Source organism: Herpailurus yagouaroundi, unplaced genomic scaffold (assembly GCF_014898765.1).
Source record: "Herpailurus yagouaroundi ecotype Mexico unplaced genomic scaffold, PumYag 192, whole genome shotgun sequence".
Taxonomy (NCBI): Eukaryota; Metazoa; Chordata; class Mammalia; order Carnivora; family Felidae; genus Herpailurus; species Herpailurus yagouaroundi.
The window spans coordinates 10,861,266-10,872,960 of record NW_024412423.1 but is presented as its reverse complement, the minus strand read 5'-3'; the positions used below and the strand labels follow the sequence as shown (position 1 = coordinate 10,872,960).

At 42.3% G+C, this 11,695-nt stretch overlaps 1 protein-coding gene across 4 annotated transcripts in view; it reads right to left on the bottom strand.

The window, feature by feature from the left end:
• Positions 1–244: 244 nt before the first annotated feature.
• Positions 245–11,695, bottom strand: part of SNCAIP (synuclein alpha interacting protein) — a 165,158-nt gene continuing 153,707 nt past the window's right edge. For all 4 annotated transcript variants that reach the window (XM_040444324.1, XM_040444327.1, XM_040444325.1 and 1 more), the window contains one exon: positions 245–807. In XM_040444324.1, the coding sequence (XP_040300258.1) occupies positions 723–807 (85 nt within the window). In that variant the 3' untranslated portion in view covers positions 245–722. The remainder of the gene's footprint in view (positions 808–11,695) is intronic.

Here is an 11,695-nt window from a genome sequence, read left to right as displayed (position 1 = left end):
TAGTATTTTCTCATGTCAACGCTGGGATTTGAGAAGACAGAAGGAATTGACTTACTTTATATACTTGTCTGATCCTTTAGTACTTAATGAAAACTAGAATGTTTTATTTCACCCCTATGGGAAAATAGCTAAACCCGGCAGTTTGTTCCTGAAATAAAATATCAGCAATCAAAATACTCTCAAGGTTCCTAAGAGACCAGAACATCATAGGCTGATTAGAAAGTAGGTGCCTCGAGCTTATAGGTGCTGTTAACATTGTTTTATTTCCTTTATACAAAAAGTAGAAATGACAGAAAAAACGCTCTTGACAGAAAACAGTACCACTGACCTGGTCTCACTGAGGAGCTGAGCCAAACTGCCCATTTTACTGGAAAAAGAATGTTCAATCAACATTAGCAAACACCCATGCAATGGATGAAATAAAAGACGGTACCGGTGGCTTGGTGGACGTTGTGTGGGCAGGTTGAACCGATCCACGCTCAAAACAACATAACGTTTGCCCGATCATGCTTTTAAACAGCATCTCTTTAGAAACAAGTTATATATACAAATATCACCCCAAAATGTGTATTATAGAGTCTACTACTATAAATTTAAGGCATCCTGATATTGTTCTTCTGCTGGTGAGGCATTGTTCTCATGATTCTATTTCCATAGTGGATAGTCCAGAAACTTCCAAACGGTGTCCCAAGGGCAGCAATGAGAGATAATAAAAAAGTGATTTACAAGAAGAGTTCATTTGACTCTGGCTCAGCAATGTGCTTTATGCTGTAGGATTTCTTCATTTTTCTGTTGATGTCATTATGCCTAAGCAGAAGAGAAACCATAAAGGCCAGAATTAGATAAAATTGTGGTCAAGTTACAAGACAACACCACTAAACAGCTCACCAAAAATGGAAATTATCCTCATACAAACCACACTTCATTCCAGTAGGCAAATTATTTTCTTTTCATATAAACCACTCTTTAAACAATAAAAGCTATAGTCATGTAATAACGCATATTTATTGAACACTTTTAATTCAGTTCTGGAAATAATTTCTCAAGCATGCTGACTGGAATCCAGGCACAATTGTAGTCCAGTGAATTTTTATCAGAGTCAAATAAGATAATAAGCATAGTAATACTGGTCGAGTGGAAACAAGAGCTGTTTCTAGCTGACTGACATGGATTCCCTGGTGATATCTTGAATCTCCAAAAAGCTTGAACCTTAATCGTATAAAGAAGATGCTAAGGGGATGTGACTACTGAGTAGCAGCATGTTGGAAGACCCTAAGTAGGTAAGTCTAGGGGAAAAAGAAGAAACTAGGGAGCAGCAATGCTGTTTTCCCATCAATAACTGATACTTAGTGAGCCTATGGGAAGAAGGACAAGTCAAGCCCTGGAACAGTTCTGTTTCCTAAGTGAATTTCCCTCTAGGTAGATGCATTCATTTTCATGAGATATTACTCACACTCTAGGTACAAGAATCTTCCAGAGAAGAGTTCTCTCCTGAAGGTGGGTACCCTACATATTAATAAATTCCCTCTTGTTGGTACATCAGACAAAAACAGTGTTTCTGGGAATGCTACTTCCTAACATGAGGACATATGTGGATGAGAACCCGAGGTGGAGTTTTACGGCCTCAGAAATGTGCTCGCTTACAAAGACCATGTAGTCTATCTCAGGGTTCTAGGAAATATTTGATCCTCATCACCATCTGAAAGTTCTAATTCTTACGTTATTTATTTGTCTGAATATAACTTTTTTTAAAGAAAGATTTTGTTTCTAAGTAAACTCTATACCCAACAGGGGGCTTGAACTTAAAACCCTGAGATCAAGGGTCACCTGCTCTACCGACTTAGCCAGCCAGGTGCCCCTAAACAGAACTTTGGAGCATTTCCAAAGACAAGAAAGGGAAGAAATGGAAAAAAACCCCTGGCTGATTAAAAGATGTCCGAGGGACTTCCAATTAAACACGGTGGATTAAATACACTCATTTGTCACCCCTTTCTTACAAAATAATGCTGAAAGGAAAGTAAAGAAATAAAAAGAAGGTACAAATCTCAACGAATTAGGGAAGTGAGCGAGGAGATGATAACAGACAAAATACCAACACTTTCAGAAACAGGAAGGTTGATGGACCTGTGGAATTGATTTAGTAGAGGAGAAGACGCAGAAATCTAAACTTTCAGTGAGGGAACCCAACAAATTGATTGGTGACAGTGGGTACTGAGTGGGTGCTGAGAGTGGGAGGTTGATTTGAAAAATTTGTGGAAGTAATAGTTCATATCCCAGATTACCTCTCCAACCCAATGCGGCCAGGTGACTGTCCCTTTCCCAATGTGAAGGAAGACTGGAGGTTACAATTTGCAAGGCATGAACCAGAGAGACTCTGAATTCAGCTGAAGGCGGTGGAAACCATGAGATTAAATGAACATTTCCCTAAGTGAGAAAGTGAGAATAGAATTCTCAACCCGTCTCCTATTGGTCTGACTCATGGATTCTTGGCACTCAGGTTACTGACGCTACCAGGAGACTGTAGTTGCCTTAGCTTGATAAATCAACTGGCCAAGAGAAAAGACCTACAAATACTGCCACTTCAGGATTTTCACAAAAAAAGAGCCTAGTCCTTGCCAGTGTGTATATGAAGCAACATCTACCAGTCAGAGAGCCTCGCCCATAAAATCAGAGCTTCTATTCAGCTTTACTGTTTTGTTCTTTAATATAAATGAGTTAGGAATCATCAGACATTTGAGTAAAGTGCTACTATGGAAGACAGGGACCAAAATAAACAGAGAAATGGAAGTCAAAGTTAACAGAGATAACATAGGGAGACAATGAGAACTTTAAACATTTTTAACAAGAAAAGAAAAACTGAGAAAATGTTTGCAATTCATATTACAATGGGTTAGTCTTTCTAATACGTAAAATATAAAGAGCTGCTATAACTCAAAAGGAGATGACCAGAATGTCAATAAAATGAAGGGTTAAAAATAGTACATTCATACAATGAAATAATATGTGGCTATATAAAAGAATAAAGAAACTCTTTATACATGAATACATAAAGAACTTTAATGTGTCAGGTGAGAAAAAGCAAGAGACAAAACTGTGTTTATCACTTGCCACCTTTTTTTACAAAAAGGAAGAAAAGACAAAAATATACATTTATATTTGATTGTACAATTTAAGTAAGTCTTGCATGTATAATGCTATACAAAGGAAACAAAGAGAAAACCAATAAGGTACTATTAGAAATGAACACTATTACAGCAAAAATAAAAAAAAATTAGAAAGATTGGAAGGTACAGGTCAATAAATACCTTAGAAAGAACTAGAAAAAGCAAAAGTATGGGTAAAGATAAAAAGGATGGATAAAGATAAAGTATGGATAAAGATAAAGACCTGAGGGTTGACTCAGTGTGTCCAGCATTACAATAATAAGATTTCTAGAAAGAGTGAACAGAGAAATTACAATGTAGAAAACATTCAAAGACAGCTTATAAAAACATTTCCCAGAATTGAAGCATATAGGTTTCAAGACTGAAAAAGCCTTCCAAGTGCCACAGGTCAGGAATGAAAATAGAATCATGACAAAGTAACAAGAAATCATAACACTGGGAAATAAAGAGGAAATCGTAATAACTTCCAAGGGATTAGCAATTAGAAATGGAGCTTCTCAACACACATTAGAAAAAAGAAGAAAAGGAACCAATGTGTTCAAGATTCTGTGGGAAAATAATTTCCTATCTAGAATTCTATACCCAGCCAAACACACCTAATCCAGTAGGAGAGCAAATTGAAGATATTATCAGACAGGCAGAGTCTCAACAAATTTAGCATCCACCTCCCCAGGAAGAAGGAGATCTGTTTACCAAAACAAGAGCATACACCAAAAATGAGAAAGGACAGATTCAGGAAATAGGGCTCTAGACAGGAGAGAAGCAAAAGACATTCCCAGAATGATGTATATGGGAAACTCCGGGAAGGCAGCTGTATAGCACTGCCAGATAGCAGCAGCCCAGAGTAGGGCAGGAGGAAAGAGGTTGTCTCTATGAACAGACAAACTGAGAGACGCCTGATTTGTCTGAATGCACTGAAAGAAGATTTCTGTCTCCCAAAAAATGTTAAGAAATGAATTGGAAACTAAGAAGTCCAAATTATTTTCTCCTCAGAAAATGTAATGTTATAATTAGAAAGGGAATACGATATAGCATACTGCATGCATTCACTGTGAATCGTATTTAGATAGCCACAGTAATAATAAACACCAAATACTGATTTAATCTCAAAGATATATTTAATCCCAACTATATTAATGGTGGCAAGAGGATGTGGGTAGGGGTGTGTGTGTGTGTGTGTGTGTGTGTGTGTGTGTGTTGGGTGGGGGGCAGTGTTGGGTGCTGAAATAGAGACAGACAAGTTTGGTTCATCATGGAGAATACTGAGTTTTGGAATCCTGGCTCCACAATTTATTATCCTTATTGTATAAACTTGGACAAGATACATAATCTCTCTGTGCCTTGGTTTCCAATCTGCAAAATCTGATAATACTAGTATCTACCATATTGTGTTGTTGTGAAGGTTACAACAGTCGTATAATGCTTTGTAACTGTTAGCTGTCATTTTTACCTTCTATAGTAGAATGCCAATATGTAACAGAGAGAATATCTAAAATTGAAAGCCTGTAGGAGCATGTGATTTAGCCGTACAGGATACGAGAGAATACATCTGAAGGAAAGCCAAATGACTGATTCAGGAAAGTGGGAACAGGACACGGTAGGTTGGGCAGAGGACAGCTAGTTTTTGTTATAATGCTAGTAGGACTATTGTATGTACCCAGAGCAGTTCAACAAAAAATTAAGTGAAACATAAATAAAAGTGAAAAAGAAGGCTTAGGTTACAGTCTAAAGATCATATCATCATTTAGACATTAACAAAGTGTTTCTGCTTTAATATGAGGGGTGCGGTGGTCATAAAATACTAAAGAAGAACACTTTCCATGGGACAAAACCCAGCATGAACAGGGCTGACTCTAGAGCAAGTAAAATGTTAATCTGAGGCATTTATTTGAATAATATCAGGATAATTCAAGCCTCTCTGCATCCTTCAATTACCTGGTCCTGAATTACCAGTATTCAAAAGAACAAAAGTGTTTGGGTGATTCTGTTTTTTGCTGTTCCTTGATTTCGTTTTTGGATATGACATTGCATTCTCAGGGACCAAAATTGGAAAGAAGAAAGGCTTAAATTTAAGTAACAGTTTTTCAAGTAATCTAACTTGCTGATTCCTCCAGGCCTGGATTCCATATTTCCATAGCCCGTGGTGACCAGACAGCAATTTACTTAGAGGACTAGTCAAAAAAGGCCCACGGGCATGCATTACATTTTCACTGATCACCAAAACAGGGAGACTTTGTAACTTTTTGTGATCTCCTTCAGAACTTTACTGAGAGCAAATCTAGAAATCCCACTCACTAAAAGATGGGATTCTGGTTCAAAGAATGAAAACCTTCCCTTAAAACACCCACTAAAACTCACTGTAGGTAGGTGGGTTGTAATCAAAAGGCCTAGGTTTTTATTTATTTATTTTTTAACGTTTATTTATTTTTGAGACAGAGAGAGAGAGACACAGCATGAATGGGGGAGGGGCAGAGAGAGAGAGGGAGACACAGAATCGGAAGCAGGCTCCAGGCTCTGAGCCATCAGCCCAGAGCCCGACGCGGGGCTCGAACTCACGGACCGTGAGATTGTGACCTGAGCTGAAGTCGGACGCTTAACCGACTGAGCCACCCAGGCACCCCAAGGCCTAGGTTTTTACAGAAGACACCATTCTTTCTGTGGGGTGATGGGCTCAGTCCTTATTATTTCTCTTTTTCCCTCTTTAGCTTTCTCCACTCTCCCTCTCGCCAAATGTTTAGGAGGTTGCTAGCGTGTGCGAGGCACTGAGCGAGACACTGGGGGTAAAGATGGCAATATGGGGAGGCTGTCAAGCACCGTATACGTTTTACGGAGTTCACTGGTATTTTAACCGTGTCCTCTGTTAATTGTCTCTGGACCCTGATCTCTTTTATGAAGGCAGCACTGCCTTGTGCTGGCACAGCAAAATGAGCGGCTGTTTGCTAAAGACGTTGCAGTGAGTGCACTGGCAAACCAAGGCTGTGGCATTTGGTAATGTATCTGCACTGTTCTCAGTGTGGGAAGGAAAATCCCAAAGGACTGTGGTTGGAGCAGGGAAGCTTGGTGAAGGTACTGGAAGTTGTCTGGTAAAGTCTGTACTTTTAAGCCTCAAACAGATTGCTGCTCCTCTGAAACTCCAGCCTTACTAAGAGTTGATAAACAGGCACTGCTCTTTTTTTGTTGTTGTTTATACATTTATTTTTGAGAGAGAGAGAGATAATAGGGGAAAGGCAGAGAGAGAGCGAGGGAGAGAATCCCAAGCAGGCTCCGTGCTGCCAGTGTAGAGCGCTATGCAGGGCTCGATCTCAGGAACATGAGATCTTGACCTGAGCTGAGATTACGACTTGGAAGCTTAATCGACTGAGCCACTGAGGCTCCCCCAGGCATTTCTCTTTTAATGTCTGCAGACACCCCGTGGTGGCCGAGGTGGTGCAAATATGACACTAACAGAACATTACACAGTTCAAACCTGGACCCTGGAGGGAGGTGAGGAAAGGAGGGTCACATGCTGAAAAAATGTATTTCAGGTGGGGTGATTTTGGGTTTGAAGGCAGGTGTTCCCTCTGTACCCGTCCTAAAGTTCACGGCTGTTCCACACGCTCATTTCCTGCCTTCCAAGGGCAGGGGGATTGAACATGGGATCTTAGTTGCAATAGCTTTTTCTAGGTCTCATCAGGGCTTTGAGACTAAACTAGGTTTCACTGTCTTCCTGTGGTGAAATGTGCCTTTTCCTTTCCCAGTGGGTATATGGGGCATATGAAAAGAAACTTTGGGGCACCTGGGTGGCTCAGTCGGTTAAGCGTCTGACTCTTGGTTTCGACTTGGGTCATGATCTCACCGTCGTGGGATTGAGCCCCCTGCTGGGCTCTGTGCTCACAGTGTGGAACCTGCTTGGGATTCTCTCTCTCCTCTCTCTCTCCCTCTCTCTCTCCCCATCCTCGATGTGCTCTCTCTCTCTCTCTCTCTCTCTCAAAAAAATTAACTTAAAAAAATTTAAAAAATTAAAAAAAAACCCACCTCCATTTGTGAATCATGCTCTGGTCATCTTTGGGAACTTTTGCAGCTTTTATAAAAAGTTTGCTAAGTTGTGCTGAGACACTGGGAAGGTCAGATCATTTTAACTATTCCCCACACATGGGTATTTTTCTATACACACCCAACTGTGCTATGCAACAGCCAGTGACAGTGCAGTACTGTGGCCTATACGAAGGAGAACCTTCCCTTAGAGAAATGTTCAAGATTGGGGGTCTTCTCTCTCCTCCAAGTCACAGGGACAAAGCTTCAGTATGAAATAAGGGTTTTCCCTCTGAAACTAGTAAGAACTCTACGGAAGCAAAGGTGATGGTGGGTGCAGGGTGAGTTGTGCAGGGAGCACAGAACCTGGGGATACATGAAGAGGAGTGAAGGGGAAGCTGACCAGGTGGGTTCTAGGGGTTTCTGGGGCTGAGGAAAGCACCTCAGGGGCCTGCTATCAATTCCTACTGATGGACTGGCTCTAGGTCCCAGAGTTAGTGTATTAGGAATGAACACACACTGGAGTGCCTGGGTGGCTCAGTCGGTGGGGTGTCTGATCCCATGGTGGGTGGGTTCAAGCCCCGCATCAGGCTCTGTGCTGGAAGTGTGGAGCCTGCTTGGGATTTTCTCTCCCTCTCTCTCTCTGTGCCCCTCCTGCATGCTTTCTCTCTCTCTCTGTCTCTTTCTCTCTTTCTCCAAATAAACTTAAAAAAAAAAAAAAAAAGAACACACACTTCAGATCAGGGCTTAGAAGTGGAAAGTACAGTTTTTGAGCAATAATATTGCTAATGTCTCTAACTACTAAATCCCCTTTTAGTATTAGCACTTGAACCAACTTTTCTGAACTGTTACATTGATTAAGACTCTGTCTGCCCTGGGGAAGTCATTCTAGAACTCTGCAGTCAACATGTATCAGAGAGCATGGTAACGCAACAATGACTAATTACAGAAACATCCCTTCAAGAATCCTTAAAAAAGCATATGGGTTAAAAGTAAATACTTTATGCTAAAAAATTCAAGACAAGATTAGAATGTGGTTAATTTACTGTATTCAGAGAGACTACGGCAAGGGTGTATTTACTCAGCAGGATCAGGGATTCCTTTTTTGTGCTGACTGCATCTGTCTGTCATGGCTCTGGAAGGGCTCGTCAGTGGGGCTGAGGGTACACTGTACTTGGGACAGCCTTACGCCAGGGCCTCACCTCTCCTTTTCCAATGGCTTCCCCATCTTTGTTCATTTTTCTGTTTAGCACGATACCCTGACACTAAGGACATACACGTGTGTGCGCGTGCGTGCACACGCGCTGGCGGGGGTGAGTTCCCTGAACTCTGACCTCCTTCTGGGCACGGCAGATGACCACTGCCACGCCTCACATCGTCTCAGGCCAAATACACCTCTCCCGCTGAAGCGGCTATCGAACAACGCTGACATCGATGCAAAATATCCGATACTAGCTCTTGGTTCTGGATGTGTAATTCCCGGGGTGGCTAATTCCTTGGCAGTAAAATGAACACTAATGGTGTTCATTACTTAATGTTTTTTTAACAAGTCTGCTCTCGTGCTGGTGCTACGACTAGGGTTCCAGGCCACAATGTCACTGTGGTCACAGGGGGTGTGACTGATGGCGGCCAGGGGATAATGCTCTCTGCCTATTGGTAGCTGGAATCAAATCTCACTTCCTGTGTTACACGTCTCACATGGACTTAAAGTCTGGGAAATGAATGTCTTATTGGCATTTTAAGACAAATAATTGCAAACTTTCCCTTGGAGTTGTAATAACTCAAAACCAACTTGTCCTTTATAAGGAAAAGTAAAGATAAATCTGCTTGTTATAAACAAAGTCATCCTCTGCAGTTGAAAACACACTGGGAAAGCTGTCCAAAGTAATGGAGTTGAATCTACTTTTAAAGGACATTGAAAAGAAATTTAGATTTTTTGCTATCAAGCTGTGACCAATTTAGAAAAATAAATAGTAAATAGAACTACCATACAGAGGTGATATTCTTTAAAATGCATTTATTGCCCGTATTTTTCTCTTACCAGGAAAAACAGATGTTTCTTAGGAACTAAAATGTGGTTCCAACATCTGCCTGGAACTAGGTCTCACTGCCCCCACTCTTTCTCCGGGGACACCGCAATAGGGCTGTTCAGGGGCATAATGTTTGGAACCAACTCCAACCCAATGACCCCCAGTGGTTTCCAAAGTTATATAATCCTGGGGAATCCCTGCTACCCGAGAGGAGTCATTTAGCCTTCAAGCAAACTCTTGGGCCAAGATTTGAAGGCATCCCTGATGGATGAACACTTGGGTTTCTTTCCATATTGCGTCCTTCTGTGGGATGTTCTTTCTATGGTCCCCAAGGCAAAATGGAGCAAGCATTAGAGTCACTTAGGTGTTTTTCATGCTCACAATCTCATGCTATTTCATTTCTCTGAGGAAGCTTCATTTCAACTACAGCTATCCATACTTACTTTATCTAAGGAGTGAACTCCGGCCTTGTTCTCTCTGCCTCTGTAAGTATGAGTGAGTCACAGAAACCTCTCCTCTCCAGCCTGAGCAAACTGGTGAGTTTTCACTTTCTACGGAAGACATGCTAAATTGCAACCATGATCGAGGAGAGTTTAATTTATAAGGTAGGGAGGGGAAGGGGTCAGTAAGGGATGCTTACTTAATAAAATACACTGAATATTTTTATTTTGGGGTTTCTGCTGATCACTGCACTCAAGCTCTGTTAATATGTAAAGCCAGTGAGTTTGAGGTTCAAGACTGAACCTTCCGAAGGACTGTTTCTTAAACGGAGTACAAAAGTGGTACCCTAGTGTCAGACAGCTGAGTAGCCCTAAAACCTCTTTTGTGCTCTGATTTTTTTCTTTCAATGTTTTTACTTATTTTGCATATGCAAGCGGGGGAGGGGTAGATAGAGAGGGAGAGAGAAGATCTGAAGCAGGCTCTGTGCTGACAGAGAGCCCGATGTGGGGCTTGAACTCACAGATTGTGAGATCATGACTGGAGCCAAAATCAAGAGTCAGACACGTAACCAACTGAGCCACCCAGGCGTTTTTATAATTATAGTATAGAAGACTGCTCGGCTTTGCTCCTTTGCTTGTGAAAAGGCAGGATGAAATATTTCTGGCAGGATGGTTCTACTGTGATACCAACTGTCTTGTTTCCGGGCACTGGAGGAACCTGTAAGAGAGGAGAGATGTTCTCCTTCTCTCTCCCAAGAGTTTGCCAAGTCTTCGTGCTGCCTTTCCTGAGGGTATCGTTGGTGACTTCTGTTTAATGACAAAAGCAGAATTTTCCAGGCACCAGAAGACACACTGGACCTCATATGGGACTGAGAAGGGTATAGGAGTGGGGAAGATGGGTTGAGAGGAAAAGAAAAAAGCCAGTAAGCAATGGGTTCTCAGCACTGGCCACGATTCCCTGCTCCATTGTGGACAGAAGCAGCCCAGACTCAGGCAACATGCGAGTCTGACCCAAACTGAATGGTGGTGACCAGTTAATACCCAAGCTCTAAGGTGCTTCCTTCAATACACTGACTTAGTGAGACCCCTAGGGGCACTCCCTGAAATGATGGGGATTTACCTTTCTTCCAGCCTGATTACATTTGATTTAAAGGGGGGGAAAAAAGGAGAACGACCTTTCTTGCACCTTGGTATTCTGACCTGAAATTTACCCTCACAACAACAAACACACCCCTATTCGTGTGTGTTTATCATTTTTTTTTAATTTTTTTTTTCAATTATTTATTTTTGGGACAGAGAGAGACAGAGCATGAACGGGGGAGGGGCAGAGAGAGAGGGAGACACAGAATCGGAAACAGGCTCCAGGCTCTGAGCCATCAGCCCAGAGCCCGACGCGGGGCTCGAACTCACGGACCGCGAGATCGTGACCTGGCTGAAGTCGGACGCTTAACCGACTGCGCCACCCAGGCGCCCCTGTTTATCATTATACGTACAAACAGGCATACATTCACCAAACATTGTGGAGGGTTTGGGAAGGGTGCTGGAGGAGGTGCCATTGTGTTCCTTTAATTTAAGTCATTAAATTAAATTAAGTTTGAGTGCTTTACAAGCGATAGTCTCCCTTCTGATGAATTTGGGGGTTACTTCCGAGAGAAGCCAGTCACAGGGCACTGGTTACATGCACTCACCCTGGACCACTCTCCTTTTCCATTTCCTGCTTTGTCAGGAAGTGGTGTGCATTCCCTCGGGAGGAAATAAAGGCCCGATGCAGAAGGACTTGGCCCAGGGAAGTGCCTGAGCCGCCGGGGACCTTCGGACATGATCCTTTTAGGTGCACAGCCCATGCACTTTGGACCGTAAACATTTTGTTTGAGAAAGACCCCTGTGTCACTGGTGGGCTCACAGACTGGCTCCCTGATGGGTGCGGCAGTTCCGAGTGTTAAGCTAGCGCAATTTCAGAATGGCAGGGCCCTGCTTCTCCCAAGCACGGTGATGACGCTTTCAGCCTGAGGATCAGCGATGAAACCAAACCTCACCTCTGCTTCGCAGT